This window comes from Anolis carolinensis, chromosome 2 (assembly GCF_035594765.1).
Source record: "Anolis carolinensis isolate JA03-04 chromosome 2, rAnoCar3.1.pri, whole genome shotgun sequence".
NCBI classification, from domain to species: Eukaryota; Metazoa; Chordata; class Lepidosauria; order Squamata; family Dactyloidae; genus Anolis; species Anolis carolinensis.
Window position 1 is genome coordinate 244407377 of NC_085842.1, and position 16091 is coordinate 244423467.

General features: G+C 37.6%; 1 protein-coding gene and 1 long non-coding RNA gene across 4 annotated transcripts in view; one reads left to right on the top strand and one right to left on the bottom strand.

Annotated features, from left to right (window-relative positions):
- The window catches only part of LOC134296612 (uncharacterized), a 61387-nt gene that overhangs the window by 20308 nt on the left and 24988 nt on the right, over nucleotides 1-16091 (top strand). The gene's annotated exons all lie outside the window — the stretch shown is intronic.
- The window catches only part of trpm3 (transient receptor potential cation channel subfamily M member 3), a 450655-nt gene continuing 434877 nt past the window's right edge, over nucleotides 314-16091 (bottom strand). For all 3 annotated transcript variants that reach the window (XM_062971987.1, XM_062971988.1, XM_062971989.1), the window contains 2 exons: nucleotides 15584-15716; nucleotides 314-14447 (listed from right to left, as the gene is read on the bottom strand). In XM_062971987.1, the coding sequence (XP_062828057.1) occupies nucleotides 13001-14447; nucleotides 15584-15716 (1580 nt within the window). In that variant the 3' untranslated portion in view covers nucleotides 314-13000. The remainder of the gene's footprint in view (nucleotides 14448-15583; nucleotides 15717-16091) is intronic.

Here is a 16091-nt window from a genome sequence, read left to right on the forward strand (position 1 = left end):
ATTTCAATATGTTTTTTCTTGAACACCTGGTGAGATCAGCTGTTTTGTGTAAGTCAGCTCAGAATGACAGTGTGAGTACAATTATTAGCAACCATTTTACAACTCTGTGAGTGAAAAGAAATGAGGATTGTCAATAGCAGCACTGGGTAGAAGTTTTACAAATGCAGACCATGTATACATATGAATTAATCATGCTAGGGGCAATCACAAATAAATTAAGAGTGGCAGTGTTGGATTGATATAAATAGTAACATGCATGGTTGATTTGGACATTGAAAGCTGACTACAAATAAAGGTACCAGGGATCTGTAGGCAAGTTTTCAACTACATCCCTTTTTATTGCAAAACATTTGTTACAGAAATTTCAAAAGTCCTACCGCAGCAACTGCCAACTTCTGTTTTTTTTACATTTCTAAGTATACAATCTAAAAGTGCATTGTGAATCCAGTAGAACTTTAAAGGGCATTCTTCTAGGTATTTATTTATGTATATATTTTATGGGTGAACAAATAAATCTTTCCAGGACGTAATTCAGAAATCACATTTTTATTTGTTGCTTTTAAATAGGTTTTCTTAAAAGGTAATGTTTGCAAATCATAATCCTTCTAATATATAACGTTTAGGATATGTTCCAAACATTGTTCCAGACAGCAATAGCAGCATCAAAATTCCCCTTAGAGAGGTTAGCTACAACGATGAAAGAAAAACATTCCTTTAATGCCTCTCACTGTTGAACACACATACTCAACGTATTTTTGTTACTGGGTATTGCTAACATCTAAAATAAAATACTGTGTTTTGACAATTCTTCCAATGTTCATACACAACTCTTTTCAAGGGGTAAGCATTATTTTAGTCCTGCTAATAAGCAGAAGAATATGCCGTCCCTTTCAATTTGGAGGACAGGCCTAACATTGAGGCTTCTAATGTTAATCTCCGTTGAATAAAGCTGGTTTATTCAAATGTCTAATTCCACAAGGTGCCTTTCCAGATTCAGTAATAGGTGCAATCCTCTGCATGTTTTGGAGAAAAAGGTTCCAATGTGCTCAATAAAATGGGATTTACTTCCATGTCATTGTGCTCAAAATTGCAACTTCTTTTTATCTAAGTATATGCTACCATTTTCACACCATTAAGACAGGGAAGAACTGAACAGCCGGGTTCTAGAAGGAGAGTTTGAGAAACTTTTGGGACAACAGTGTCCAGAATGCAACTATGTTTCTGCAAGTAATGTCGCCAAGCTCTGCCTCAAAGTTTTGCAGCTCTACTGAAGGATATTCAAATTATTGCCCATGATCAGCTACATGCTTCAATTGGAGAACACATAGGTACCGTATTTCACTGAACCGAGGGCACCATAAAATTTAAGGCGCAACTTTTTTTTTTGAAAAAAGTATTTTCTTAGAATATCTTTTAGAATTTTCCTCCGCACACACAATACCTGTTTTCTTTTAATATGTTTTGCAGTGCAATATTTCCTGTGGGGTGAGGAAGGAGTGTGAAGAACCCTGCAAGTAATTTGTCTGCGTGAGTCTATATTATTAAGTATTTGGCCCCATTGGGGAGGCAGTAGAAGGAGGAAGCGGAGGACAAAATGAGTGAGGGCATGACAGAGCCATTGCGCCTGGGGCTTTTTCTCCTCTCTCTCAGAAGTAAAACAGTTCTACAAAAAATATTACCCAGCAAATATAAGGTGCCACATTTTTGAAACCCCTGAAACGGAAAAAGTGTACCTTAGAATCAGTGAAATATGGTATTTCCACAACTCAACACATTTTGTTGCTTGAAGTAGAGCACCAAATGATGCCCCGTACTTCAGTACCTTCCAATCATGCTGCCCAGTACTCGAGCCACTAATATTATTTCAACACATGAGCAGAAATTCCCAAAAGCATTTCAGGCAATAAAACAGCAACAAATTAATTCATTATTTCTTGCCTTTTAATGAAGAAGTGGCTGCCTTACTATATTGAGTTATAGGGCCTCTCCTGAGCTGCAATAATTTTTGTTCATATTGATAGTTGCACATATAAAAGGAAATCTGGATTGGGGTATATATCTTTTAAAGACGTTGGACTTGCTGTACTTAGACATCTAAAGGAAATTATTCTTCCAGAGAAGAAAACACAGGCACAGACTGATTTCCAGAATGTTCTAATGAAAAAGTGAAAAACCAGAAAACCAAAGTAAACATGTCACAAAAGCAGATCTCAATAATGGTCATGCTTTTGGTAGGTATGAAAAGTTTGAACATTGTGATTTCTAATGAAGAGAAAGAAGAGAAAGGGGATAGTTTAAGACCTATTACTTCATTGTCATCTACATTATGTTTTTTTTGAGATGGAGAATCAGTAATGGCATGAAAAATACATTAAATCAAAAGAAAAATAAACTAAGGGACACTTTGTAGCTTTGGATTATTTTCTTTGGAGTGTTTTGTGAGCTGTGATGCATTGGGACTTCAACAGACCTATTAATTTCAGGGCACCTGAAAGCTTGGCCTTCCAAAATTGCTCCTGTGTGGAAGCTTTATAAGAGTTCAGAGCTTTCTGGAAATTAGATTAATACCACAGCTTTTGAACATTTCTTTTTTGAACTACAACTATTAGAAATTAGACTGAGGGATACTGAATGGTGAAATTACTATTTCCAAGATCTGATGTTAAATGGTGATATAATCATTAGACTAAAAGTGTATATTTCCTCTGTTTTCAAATGGGTGTGTTTGTGCAAATATGCTTTTTTCCAAAAATATTAATTTGTTAGAGATTACTAAACCCTTTCACTCTGAAACCTTGACATCTTAATGATTAGAAACCAAGAAGGCATTTGCCATTTTCTTGTCCTGATTTCTGAATCACTGAAAGCAATAACCTGAGAATATAAAATACATGTGTATTTTGTTCACCTAAAAGCTTGCATTAAGAGTTTCCAGTAACATTTTCATTCTTTCTTACTGGGTTGTATTCAGCTTCATAGGCTGTTCATCTTTAATTTGGGGAGACAGATGGGTAAATGTGAATAGAAACTTCATCATCTCTTTCCAGATGCAGGAATGAGATGCCTTTATCTTCAACCATCTTCTTCCAGAACAGTTTCCTTAATACCAGGGAGGATCTCTCTCTAAAATTATTATTCTGGAGATCCCACCCACGCTGTGATCCTAACAATTTGTGCCAACACTGATCCCTGTAAAGCCATTGTGCTCTTCCTCTGGCCTTGATATAATGTTGGGCTTTCTTGATGTAGACAATGTTAGGATCAGATTTTAAGGCTCCACGTGACGCAAGTGTCCACTTTATTACATGAACACTGGCTTGCAAAGTTGAGTTTCCTCCTTACATTGATCAAGATCTGGGTGGCTGCACAATCTAAAATACTGTTTTGCTTTCTCTCTTACAATTATGTTCCCTAAGCCATTTAAACCCTGAGAAAGAAGCACATATCCTGATACCCAGATACACAGATGCATCTCCAAATGTCGAAAATAAATCATATGAACGTTTACTTTCCAGACTCTTCAGCAATTTTTCTTATATAGATGTATGGGTTTTATTTTCTTACTGACAATTCTTATAACGTCAGTGATTTGCAACTTGCTGCTACTTGTTAACAGACCTTGGCTAAAACTGGTAATGAAGTACCTTATTTCCAAAAGATATATTATTTCAGTTAGAAATGCTATAGGTTCAAGACCTGTGTTGTTCAATATACTTCATTCCATGTAATGTTAAAGTGCTTTTAAAAATCAATTTCATTAAAACGAACACATTGGAAAAGAATGTACAAGTCCAAAATTATTAATTCATTCTAACTGGATTCATTGTAACAGGCAGGCAATATTGAAATGTTAAACTTCATAATAGTTCAAAGGAATTAATGGAACAACGCATGCATTTTTATCGGCACAAAATAAGACTGAACTTTAAGGAAGAAGAAACTATTTCAACCATTATCACACTATTACTGTGAAAGAATAATGTGCTATCATTCCATATTATGGACATGTATATACCCAAGTATAGAGTAGCATCACTGAAACTGGAAACAACAGAATGAATCACTATATGAAAATATTTTAAAAATACTGTACACTGCTTCCTTAATTGTCCAGCATATGTAAACAAACAGTTAACTCAACTGAGTTTTAAAATATTACTTTGAAGTTAATTATCTTATATTTTGCATAACATGCCCTTTTTTTCTTTCACACTATCACAACGCACCTATCACAGCTCACAGTGGCTCATTTTTATGCCAGTTCACAGACATTGACAGTGGAGCTATATGGAAGAAAGTGAAACACATTGCAGCTACCAATGGTGACTCCTTGCCCAAGGAATGTATATTATGTTATATCTATATATCTATATGCTGGCAATGTGGCTGGCAAAGCCTATTGTTCAGTGTAACATGTGCTGTATTATTGAACGTTATACACCGTATAAACATCTGACTAGATTGAAGTCAGATGCTATTCTATAACGTTCACTAATACAATCACATATCATCACAATATTGGATTATGCACGGGACATGATATTTTTATAATATAGCACTCAATACATGTAATAGTGGGATTCCCATCAAGAAGTAGAAAAATCTGATTATCCTAACTTATTGGTGCTCTCTCATTTCATCTCACATTAATGTGGCTTTCCTGTTCATTTGAATGTTGGATCAGCAGTTATAAAGCCAATATTATAATGGTTTAGGATAATAGGCAATAAATCAAAACTGTATTTCTCTAGGTGTATAGAATCTCTCTCTATTTGACTATATAAAGCTGTACTTGTTTAGAAGAAACTATGATGAGATAAATGTGTGCACTATTTATTCTTGCCATCATTTGGAAAGCAAATACAGTGAATTGTTCCAAATACCCAAAATGATTTGTTCATAGACAGCAAAATTTGAAATACAGGATGTGTTCCTAACAGGCATCAAAGATGCAGCACAGTATCAAGAAAACCAAAGTTGTTCCTGGAAAATTGTATTTTCATAATCACATAACTGCTTTCAAATATATATTCTCTATGTGTTAAACTACTTACCACCTTTCAGATTTTTTTTAAAAGAGTACTTCTACCTTTATACCCCTCAAAGAAGTTTACTCACTTTGTTTACTCCCTAGAGCATTCAGAAACTTCAACTGGTTCAAAGGTCAGCTGCTAGACTGTTCACGGGAGCGGGATATAGAGAAAGAACTACCCCGCTCCTGAAGTGGCTACACTGCTTCCAGTTTGTTTCCGGGCACAATTCAAGGTGCTGGCTTTGGGCTACAAAGCCCTATAAAGTTTGGGCCCAGCCTACTTGAGGGACCATATCTTCTTTTACCAACTCACTTGAGCCCTGAGATCCTCAGGAGAGGCCCTTCTCTCGGTCCCACCACCATAGCAGATGCGTTTGGTGAGAACAAGAGAGAGGGCCTTTTCGGTGATGTCCCCGCAGCTCTGGAACTCCCTTCCTAATGCGGTATGATAAGCCCCCTCCTTACTGGCCTTAGATTCACAAATTAAAACCTTTCTGTGGAGCCAAGCCTTCCCAGACAAATGATAATAGGCACTGCCAGTCTGATAAATAATTTGATAATACCTGACAACTTCAGTGGTCTGAGTTTATGGATATTTGTAAATGGTGCTTGCTGCAAGTTTTAAAAATCGTTTTATTTGATATGTTAATTGGGTTTTTATATTAGGATATGATGTATTAATCTGATTATGTATTACGGTCAGATGTATTTGTATGAATTTTATATGTTGTACACCGCTATGAATCCCACCCATGGGAGAAAAGCGGGATAGAAATGAATAATAATAGCAATAATAATAATAATAATAATAATAATGTAGCAATGGAATTATTGCTCCTTGATTAATATGGGTATGGATTAATATGGAAGTCGGCATCCCACTGGATGCTGAATTCCAGTGGGAGGAAATGGTGTTCAAACATTTTGAGCATGTGATTGATTCCAGAAATGTCTTCAGCAGTGATCATTGATCAGGAGTGAGCCATGACTATGGAAATTTCATTCTGAATAGAGGAGGGAATGTGGGATCAGCCAGATCAGCCCAACTAAGGTCTTCATAAGGAGATCACTGGAGTAGGCAATTGGCAATGAAACATGCTTGCCCAGCTGCGAGAAATAATTTGTTTTTTAAATGGACTCTAGGATAATCTACCCCATCTTTTAAACTTTCTTTTTAATGATCTGGATTAATTAAGTAAGCTATCTTTTCTGTGTAATGAAAAGCAGCCCAGGTATGTCCCCTGATTCTATTAACAAGACTGAGTATTCTGGAGAGGGGAAAAAAGAGGAGAGATATGTGCTGTAATTTCAAAAAAGATTTAAAAGTTATTTTAAATCATTTTTTTGGAAATCAAAGGGGAAATTAGTTTAATTTAATAGTAAAAATGATGGGGGAATGCAAACAGATCCAGGAGGACCCGATAAAAAAAAGAGAAACAAGGGGAAAAAAATCAAAAATTAAACAAGAATTGAAATAAGAAATACATCGGAAGATCAGGAGAGAAGTGAAAGACATTGAAGAATCAATTGACAATTACAACAAGAATTCAAGATGATAAATGAGAAAATGAAGTAACTTGATTTGAAGTCTAATGTATAAAAAGAAAGAACAATAATTGTATAATCTGACCCAATTTGAAATGAGGCAGAGGAAATAATGTTTAAGATTCAGTTTAATTCCGGAGAACAAAGAAAAGAATAACAGATTAATGACTTGGCAGATTTTTTGGGAGAAAGAAATAGAGGAAATATGTTATAAAACGGACACTGTTTATAGAATAAAGTATATTGGCAAAGGCAAGAAACTCGCCAAGAGATGTAATTGTTTATTTCATCAAAAAGACTGTGACAGATTCAATCTTCACAAAATTGAAGGTTTTAAGGAGATTCTGATAAGAATTTTATGCAAAAGAAAGGATTCTGGGTTTTTTTTGGCAGCTAAAGAAGAACATGGTAAAACCTTGACAGACCGAGTTTTAAAACACTTACTTTTGTAAGATTTGATGCAAAAACCAAGATATTAAGTGAGAAAATATAAGGTTTGTAAGGGAACGAAGAAGATAAGAAAAAGGATTTGATGTTTAAGGAACAGAAGCAAAGAAAAGAAAGGGGAAGCAGTCTTCAGATGTCAGAGACCCAGGACCTTATTCCCCCCCCCCCCCCCCCCGTGCCATTTTGCAGCAAGCATAGCAAACTGGCAGTAATGTGGGGCAACATTGTTCCCCCCATCACAGGGAGGAAACATTGCCCAATTTGGGCAGAACACGGGAGCCTTGTGTTGATGAGGAAGCATCCTAAGATGCTTTCACACTGGATGGAAGCAGTGCCTCCACCAGAAGTTGTCATGTGATGGCATGTGTGCCTATCTGTCCCTCTACTGGCTGGCAAGCATTCTAGGATGCTTAAATTGGAAAGTGTGATGAGGCCCCTAGTACTTAACAAACAACATCCATCAGACACTGAACACCATTAATGGGGACTCATCTGATTAAATATGGAGCCCCCTGTGGCACAATGGGTTAAACTCTTGCACCAGCAGGACTGCTAACTTGAAGGTTGGGTTGCTGACCTGACGGTTAGAATCTGGGGAGAATATGGATGAGCTCCTTCTGTCATTTCCAGCTCCCCATGCAGGGACATGAGAGAAGCCTCCCACAAGGTTGGTAAAACATCAAACATCCGGGTGTCCCCTGGGCAACGTCCTTGCAGATGTCCAATTCTCTCACACCAGAAGTGACTTACAGCTTCTCAAGTTGCTCCTGACATGAAATAAATCCGACTAAATTGCAAAAAAATTGGATACAAATGTTTTTTCTAGGAACATAAATGGAGCCAGCACTCCACAGAAGAGATTTTTTTATTCTTAATTTTTTAAAATTTGGATATAATTGATCTACAAGAGATGCACAAAAGTATGACATAAAACATTTGGCTTTGTTTACCTCCGTCATACAGAATTGAAACAAGAATAATTTTTCTCAGGCCAGAAGAAAAAGAATGGGGTTGGTGTTGTATATTAAACCTATTTTGGGTTGAGAACTAGTACTGGCCGATGAACCAGATTAATTTACCAGGGATTAAAACTTTGGTAGTGGGGGTGAATGCTCTGAGTGAAAGTAGGGTAACCTGTTACATAGTGTTGGGGATTAATTGTTAACTGTGTAATATAACAGTTGGTGCTTATTGGGGATTGGAATGGGATTATTCTATTCCTCCCAAAGATAGAACCTCAGATAAAATATTAGTTTTTTTTCAAGATAAATTACAAATGTATTGAATCTTCCAATTTAATGGTCAACCTGGAATTAGGAAAATCATGGAGATATAAAAATAGAGAGATAAAGGATTACACTTACTTCTCTGAAAGACAGGTCTGATTTGGGTTTTCAGATCTTTAAAGATACTAGTACAAAAAGTTGAGATATTATCAAAGACTTTTGCATAGAAAAACCATGTGTTACTCATTCTTAAAAGAATAAGGGAAAAATTTAGATGTAGACCGAATGCGCAGCTATAGCAATTGTTAGAGAGCTGTCTAAAGCATGTCAGATACAAAAAGGAATTAGACAAGGATGTCTGTTGTCACCATTGCTGTTTATTTTAGCACTTAAAGTTTTGAACAGAGACATTAGGTCAGATGAAAAGATTCCAGGCATTAAGATTAAAAAGGAATCGTACAAACTGAGGGCATTTGCAGGTGATTTTATGATTACCCTGATAAATCCACTCAAAAGCATGGAAAGCCTGATGGTAATATTAAAATAATTTGGGGATTGGCATATTTTAAAATTAACAAACAAAAGTGTGTAATATTGACTGTAAATATGAAGATGAAAGATCAAACAGAATTGATGGAAAAACTGGCTACAAAATCAGAAAAAGGTGACATATCTAGGGATTACAATAATTTCAAATTTTATGTAATATTAACATTCCTATGTTAAGATGTGGAATGAAATCAAAGATGGAAGAACTGAAACCTATCATTATTGGGGAGAATTTTAGTAGTAAAAATTAATGTGTTAACTAGAATGCTGTTTTTGTTTCAGACAGTATTATTTCAAAAGACACATATTTTAAAACACTTGCAGAAAGATTTGTCAAGATTTTTTTGGCAAATGAAAAATATTGCAAGGAGATCAATATGAAATTCTATTTTGCTGCATACTGCTTAGTGTGGGTAAAGCAGGCATGGGCAAACTTTTTTGCCTTGGGGCCACATTGTGGGACTGGGCCAGGATGGGTCAGGGCAGGGCCCATGTCATCCTCAGGCTGTCATCCCAGCGTAAGGATGGGGCTGCTCACTCCATCCTTATGCCGGGAGGATGGCAGGACACGCGGTGACTGCTCCAAACCTCCCATAATCCTCATGATATCCTCTTGGCATTATGCTGGGAGGATGGTGAGACAGGAGGCATCTGAGAGTGCTCCAGAGGGCTCTCAATTTCCGTGTGCCTTTTTTGAGCTGTCCTGCCGAGAGGAGGGCAAGACACACCGTGGCTGAGAACACTTCAGAGGGCTCTCAGCTGCTATGTACCTTCATCTCCCATCTTTTTGTCACGTCATGTCCTTCTACAGGGAAAATGAGGAGGGCCTGAGATAAGCACCCAGGGAGCTGCATCCACCCTCTGGGCCTTAGTTTGCCCATGCCTGGGGTAAAGGAACAGATATTGTTGACTTTTTAAAATGGAAGGTAAGAACAATTTTTATAGTGCAATATGATTAAAATAGGGCCCCTGGTGGTGGCGCAGTGTGTTAAAGCACTGAGCTGCTGAACTTGCAGACCGAAAGGTCCCAGGTTCAAATCCCAGGAGCGGAATGAGCGCCCGCTGTTAGCCCCAGCTCCTGCCAACCTGGCAGTTCGAAAACATGCAAATGTGAGTAGATCAATAGGTACCGCTCCGGCGGGAAGGTAATGGCACACCATGCGGTCATGCCGGCCACATGACCTTGGAGGTGTCTATAGACAACGCCGGCTCTTCGGCTTAGAAATGGAGATGAGCACCAACCCCCAGAGTCGGTCACAACTGGACTTAACGTCAGGGGAAAACCTTTACCTTTTTATGATTAAAATGAATGTAGATTTAAATAACTGTTATGTGAGACGTGTCCAATTGGGAATATGGACAGAATTCAAACTTTTTATATGTTTAGATGGGGGTGAGGAAGGAGGAGGGTAGAACAGTGATTAATTTTGTTTTGTGTTTGAGGGATTGGAATTTTCTGTATTTTTTCTTTTTCCTTTCCTAGTACTCTTTGAGGCTGTACCAAAAACAGGTCAGGGCTATCTTATTATACTTTAATCTTAATACTACTTAGTAGGAAATGATTGTGGTAAATATGAAATTAAGCTTTAAAAGTGGCATTATCAGCTAAAATGTACTGGAGAATTCCTTGATACAAGAATTAACTATATTGCATGCTAATACACAAGGCCGAATTTGGGGATTGTTTGGCTTAGTTTTAACTTTTTTTTTTTTAAAAAGAAAGCATCAGGAAATATATATCTGATATTCCCTGGGCAATGTGTGTTTGTTTGTGTATACATGTGAAAGCAATTTATTGGGCAAATTGGAGTGGGAAAAAGTACCACTCTGAAATGTTCTTTCTCTTCCTAAAGGTGCTCTTCTAAAATCCATAACAAAAGTATCAGGTGAAGCAGACTGGTAAAGAAAATTGCTTTTTTCTTGGTCTCCATAAAGACAGCACATCTTAAGACACAATTACATACATTCAAACAAGTCAACAAACTACCAAACGGCTGGGTAAACTTTAGAAGAATAGTTGGGTTGATAGACAGGATGGAATGTACAACAGAATCTAATAATTGTGCAATTGAAATCAGCACAGGGTTTTTTCTTTGCCCCTACTTAATTAGGACCTCATCAGATGGTTTTTGGGCTCCGTTTCCATGCATTTTGGAAACCAAGTCTCACGGAGGACATCAGACAATGTAAGGGTACTTCTGGTGGGACTCCTTGGGGCTCTGTTTTTGCAGCTTATGGAAACGGAGCCCAAAGACAGTTACCCGACTCCTGAATGTAGAATGCAGGGGAAAATGGGGAAAAGATGGGATAAGATGCAAAAAGGGCATGGGCCATCCCATAAGACAGGGAAAGACAGGATGGAATGGGATAACAATGTTCCCTATGCTCTCCCTCCTAAATGTGATGAGGTCCTTAGTGTCAGAAAAAACTAAATCCACACTATCAGTGTTGTGTGCTTGTAGCAGTGTTACTTGAGCCATCTTTGAGAGCTTCAGTAACACCTGACAATTGGACATATCAGCTGAGACTGTTAGGACTTGTAGCTCAACATTTCTGGATAGGATCAGGTTAGTTTTTCTTGCCCTTTAATGCTTTGTGCTTGCGTGTACATGTTCAGGCTGAGATGGTTAAAACTTCTTAAATGAATCATGACCATTTGAGAGTGCAGAAAGTATTTTAAAAGGAAATGTGTCCTATATATTATCAGCAACAAAGGACAGTGGTGCATATATTACTATAGATCTAGTGATCCCATATGATTAAGTAAGGATTAATTATTTCTCTAAAATTGTTCCATGTTAAGATTTCCTTCTTCTGGGGGACACTGTGATCTATCTGCTATATTATCCTATTAATAGTGTGAACCACCTTCAAAGTAATAGTGTGAAATACTTTGAGTTCTTGCAACCCTCAAGAGTTCTTGCAAACACTGATGTATAGTAGGGCTGCAGAGTAGTGGGATGGAACTGGCTCTTACATTCCAGGGCACAGTATTAATGTCTCACTATTTTGGATCTCTATACAATGGAAGCATAGTTAAAAGAATGGCTTTTGCAATTATCATGATCCTAATTTCACTTTGGCAGTTTAACTAAGCTCTGTAAGCCTTTGTTTTGTCAGAGAACATCATTCAGCATCTTCTGTTGTTCCGTGCTCCTTCAATATCAGACCATATAATAAACATACAGTACTATAAATATTGTAATGTTCTGGTACAATATGTCCTAAAATAAAATGGTGGAAGCTAAATGAGGGAACAGTTATAAGAACATAGCAAGGACAAAAAGAAGAAAAGCTGTAGTAGATGCAAATACTAAAAAAATAATGAAATGAAAACATAGCACGGAACAGAGCACATAATATCAGTTCTGCTCTTATTTGCACCCTCTCACCATGACATTTTAATAGAGTTCCACAACATACCTTCTAAACTGATGACGTGTGTGCTTAAAAAAATAAATATTTACTATTCCACTTAATTACATTCATCCTGAGCTTGCTCAACTGTGCTAAAAAGCCTGTTTAATAACAGGAAACCATGTGACTACTTATTAAATAAATTGTTCCCTTTTCCTCATGCTGCTATACAAAAGGCATCTCTTTTCTTCCCTTCTTGAAAATATAAACATTTGTGGCACTATAAGTTAATACAAAAAAGAGACCGGTGAACTGTGAGAGTGTTCAGCTAATTTCTCTTTACCATGATTAAAGAGAAATACAGAGAAGTGAACAGGCTGGGGAAAGTTAAGGACTTGTTTGCTTTTGGTTTCCACAGAATAATACAAAGGTGTAGTTCATCAGCCATCACAAAGATGGCACTGGTGTAAAAGCCAACAGAATCAAAATTCAAATACCATCTTTGTATGCGTTTTGTTTCCCTTAAAAAAACACAATCTATCCTTATGTCAAAGGCAGATTTCTTAATCTATTCACCCATTTATGCATGATATCATAAAGGTTTTTAAAAATAACATCTCTATAATTTTTCCACCCACCCCCTACCCCCATTAAGTGCAATTGTCAACTAGGTCAAGATACAGAAGCCCAGTGCTTGACACTGAGATTACAAAGTGCTAACTTGACGGGTGGCAGATGCCAGCTGTTGCTGACATATCACGGTCTGAGGTTACTTCATTCTGCTAAAGAAAAGAGCTGGAGAGCAGACAATTCTCAGACATTTCTTGTCATATGCTTGCTATCTCTAACTGTGCTTGCTCTCAAAGCTATGGAAGGCACCTGTTCTAGAGAGTCTTCTCATTGACAAGGTGTCCCCTCTGTTCTCTGGTTTTGACGACTTGCTCCGCTGGAACGTATTTCGTAGGCTTGCCGCATTGCGTTGTCTATCAAGTTTATCACTGATGGAGAAGCTTTTCCGGGTGTGTGCATACAATGAGTTGGAGTCATCTGCCGAATAACTGTTGGCCCGTTCAATTTTTGGAAGAGGGATACTGTTAGGCAGTGTTCTAGATGTATTGCTATCTTGAGATGATAAGGAAACCACTTTTTTGTCTTTGGCTTCAGTATCCTCATTATCAGAGCTTGGGTGACTTAGTTCTGCCTCCCTCTCAGGGTGGCAGCATCCTATGTCCTCTATTTTCTCTCCATGGATCCCAGGGAAGATGGATCTTTCTTCAATGGTTTGAGGAGCACTGACACACCTTGTGTCTATGCAGTCTGTGATGCTCGTGTACTCTGCTGTTTTGACTGGCACACCAAGGCTGCTGAAGTAGCTCCGAGAAGGCGAGAACATGAAACTGTGAGATTTGACAATGGGTGCTTCATCCAAAAGAAATGGAGATGTAGCCAGGTATCGACTGCTTTTAGACCGCTCTAAGGTTTGGTACAAGGGAGGGTCAGATTCCCATGGGTTTTGGCTTTCTGTGAGTTGTGAGTAGTCTGAAGAAAACACCCTTGTTTCTATTGAAGAGGGGTCTTCATAGTCAATACTCCTGCCTGAAATTCTGTCGGCAGGAGAACCACTGATGTAAGCACTACTTGAGAGAATGCTGGAAGCCATCTGACCTTGGAGAGCTGGGTCTCCTGTCCCCAGGATATTTATCGAACTGTCGAGGGGTTCTATTACAGACTCCAGCTCATCCATGGCAGAGACATAAATGTCTATGCAAGAGGAAGGCCTTCTGGAATCTGGGGCAATAGACAGAGCGCTTGTAGGCACTAAAGGTACTTTTTGCTCTTTTGAGACAGAATGGGAACTACTCGCACGATGGAGGCTCAGAGACCTTTCTTTAAAAATGCTTTCAAGCTTGTCAAACCCACACTTGTCCTTCATATTCACTGCATAAAAGGAGTGACTTCGCAAGCGGGGTGTTATTGTTGGAGAGGTTGGTGACATTGACTCCTCCCCTGTGGGGTCAATACTCTCTTGAAGTTTGTAAGTGTTTCCTTCTTGGCTGTTGAAGCTACTCTGTCTCACAATGTAGGCTGTGTCAGTACAATCAGAGGATGTTCGAGAGCGTACCTTAGTGATCTCTGCTCTGTCTAGGCCGGTTAGCTTATCTAATGCTGTAGCCATTCTCCCTATCATGTCTTCCAGTTGAGCAAGACGGATGTCTACAGTCTGAAGTGATGCCTTCATGCAATGTTCCCGTTCATTTACTTCCTCTAATCGCATGGCCATATTCTCTACCCTATTTAAGGAAAGGGAAACAAGAGAAAAGTAGAATTAGTTTTGCACATGTCAAACAGGTTAACTAGATGTATTTATAATCAAGTCCACTAATTATGAACTGTTGCTAATCTAGATATTATTGTTATACCAATAATAATCAAGGTACATGTGTGTGTGAAAGACACAAACTAAGATGTTTCTTTGGTTTTGAAAGATCTTCACAGAGATTATCAGCTTACTGGAATAATATATCCACTTAGTAGAAATACCTCAGGTTACCTCATAACAACATGGTGGAATTCATGTATAGTTACATGAGTAGAACCTAATGCTTTTCAAGTGACAAAAAGACGCTTGGTCTAAATTTGCAAGACATATTGAATTATTGAGATATATGTAAAGGCAAAGGAGATATTTACTCACAAGGTAGCATAAAATGAATTTAGTTTTCCCTTTTGTAATTACAGGTGTGCTGAGAGGTAGGGTGGAGACCTACAAGGAGTAGCAATATCTCTTTTTTCCCTTGGACAATCAGAGCAAGCTGCATTCCCACTCTTGTAAGACTGAAATGCTTAGGAAAAAAATCTTCATTGGCACTAATGGGAAAATTTCCCCTAGGTTTGCTAGCTGTGGGCACAGGGGAGATTTTAGCTGTAATCACACTAGGGGTGAGAAGGTAACCCTTCTGTCACCTAAAGTCTTTGTTCCTATATGCCATAACTGTTAAATGTGGAAAAATGGGATACTACATTAAACAAACACCTAGTTTGTCTCTAGAACATGCTTTGTAGAATTACATCCTAAAACCTTTGTTTTGACACATATTGGTTAAAAATATCCATCCTTTTATTATATAAGTAATATAGCTTTTGTGAAATTTTCATGGAACGTCTACTAACATTTGATTACTTCTAGACAATACTGCCTAATTTGTGGGCAGTAGATACATTTTACTGTCTAGTTTCTACATAGTAGAATGTTATCTTCATATCATTATCCATTAACTGTCATCATAATTGACTGTTTTATCTAGTCTGTAGACAGTAATAAAGTAAAGGACATTTTAAAAGCTTTCTTCTCACAGAATGAAAGATACAGACATTCTAAGATAGGTCTCAAAATATATATATGTCTAAGAAACCAAAGGCTGACCACCTTTCAGAGGTAACGCGGATTCTTTCATCATTGGAAGAATTGAATCTATCCTCTTTTTCTCTGAAATATTCTTCTATGCATTGTTCTTCAAAATCATGAACCTTCTTCAGTTCATCATCTGTTATAAAAAGCTCTGTACAAGATATATGAGACAATGACAAAGAAGTAGTTAAAAGCAATTAATTAACTATCTTTAAAAAGTACTGCCAAGTTTGTGGGTTTAAAAGTGCATCTCCCATACCTCACCTGAGAGGGTCATTTCAATAATTTCCATATTTATAACCACACACACACACAAGGGTCAGGTTATATGCATCACATTATGGCTTTCATTTTATGCCACACTCTGAAAAACAGGTTTTTATCAACTTCCTGGATTTCTGTTCCATACTCTGTTTTAGATGGTGAATTAAGACTTCTTTGGAGGTCATTTGAAATCACCAACCGTGAATGTTTCCCCATTTAGTTGTTATTTTACTGCTGCAGTTGTTGTGATTTTATTTATGCT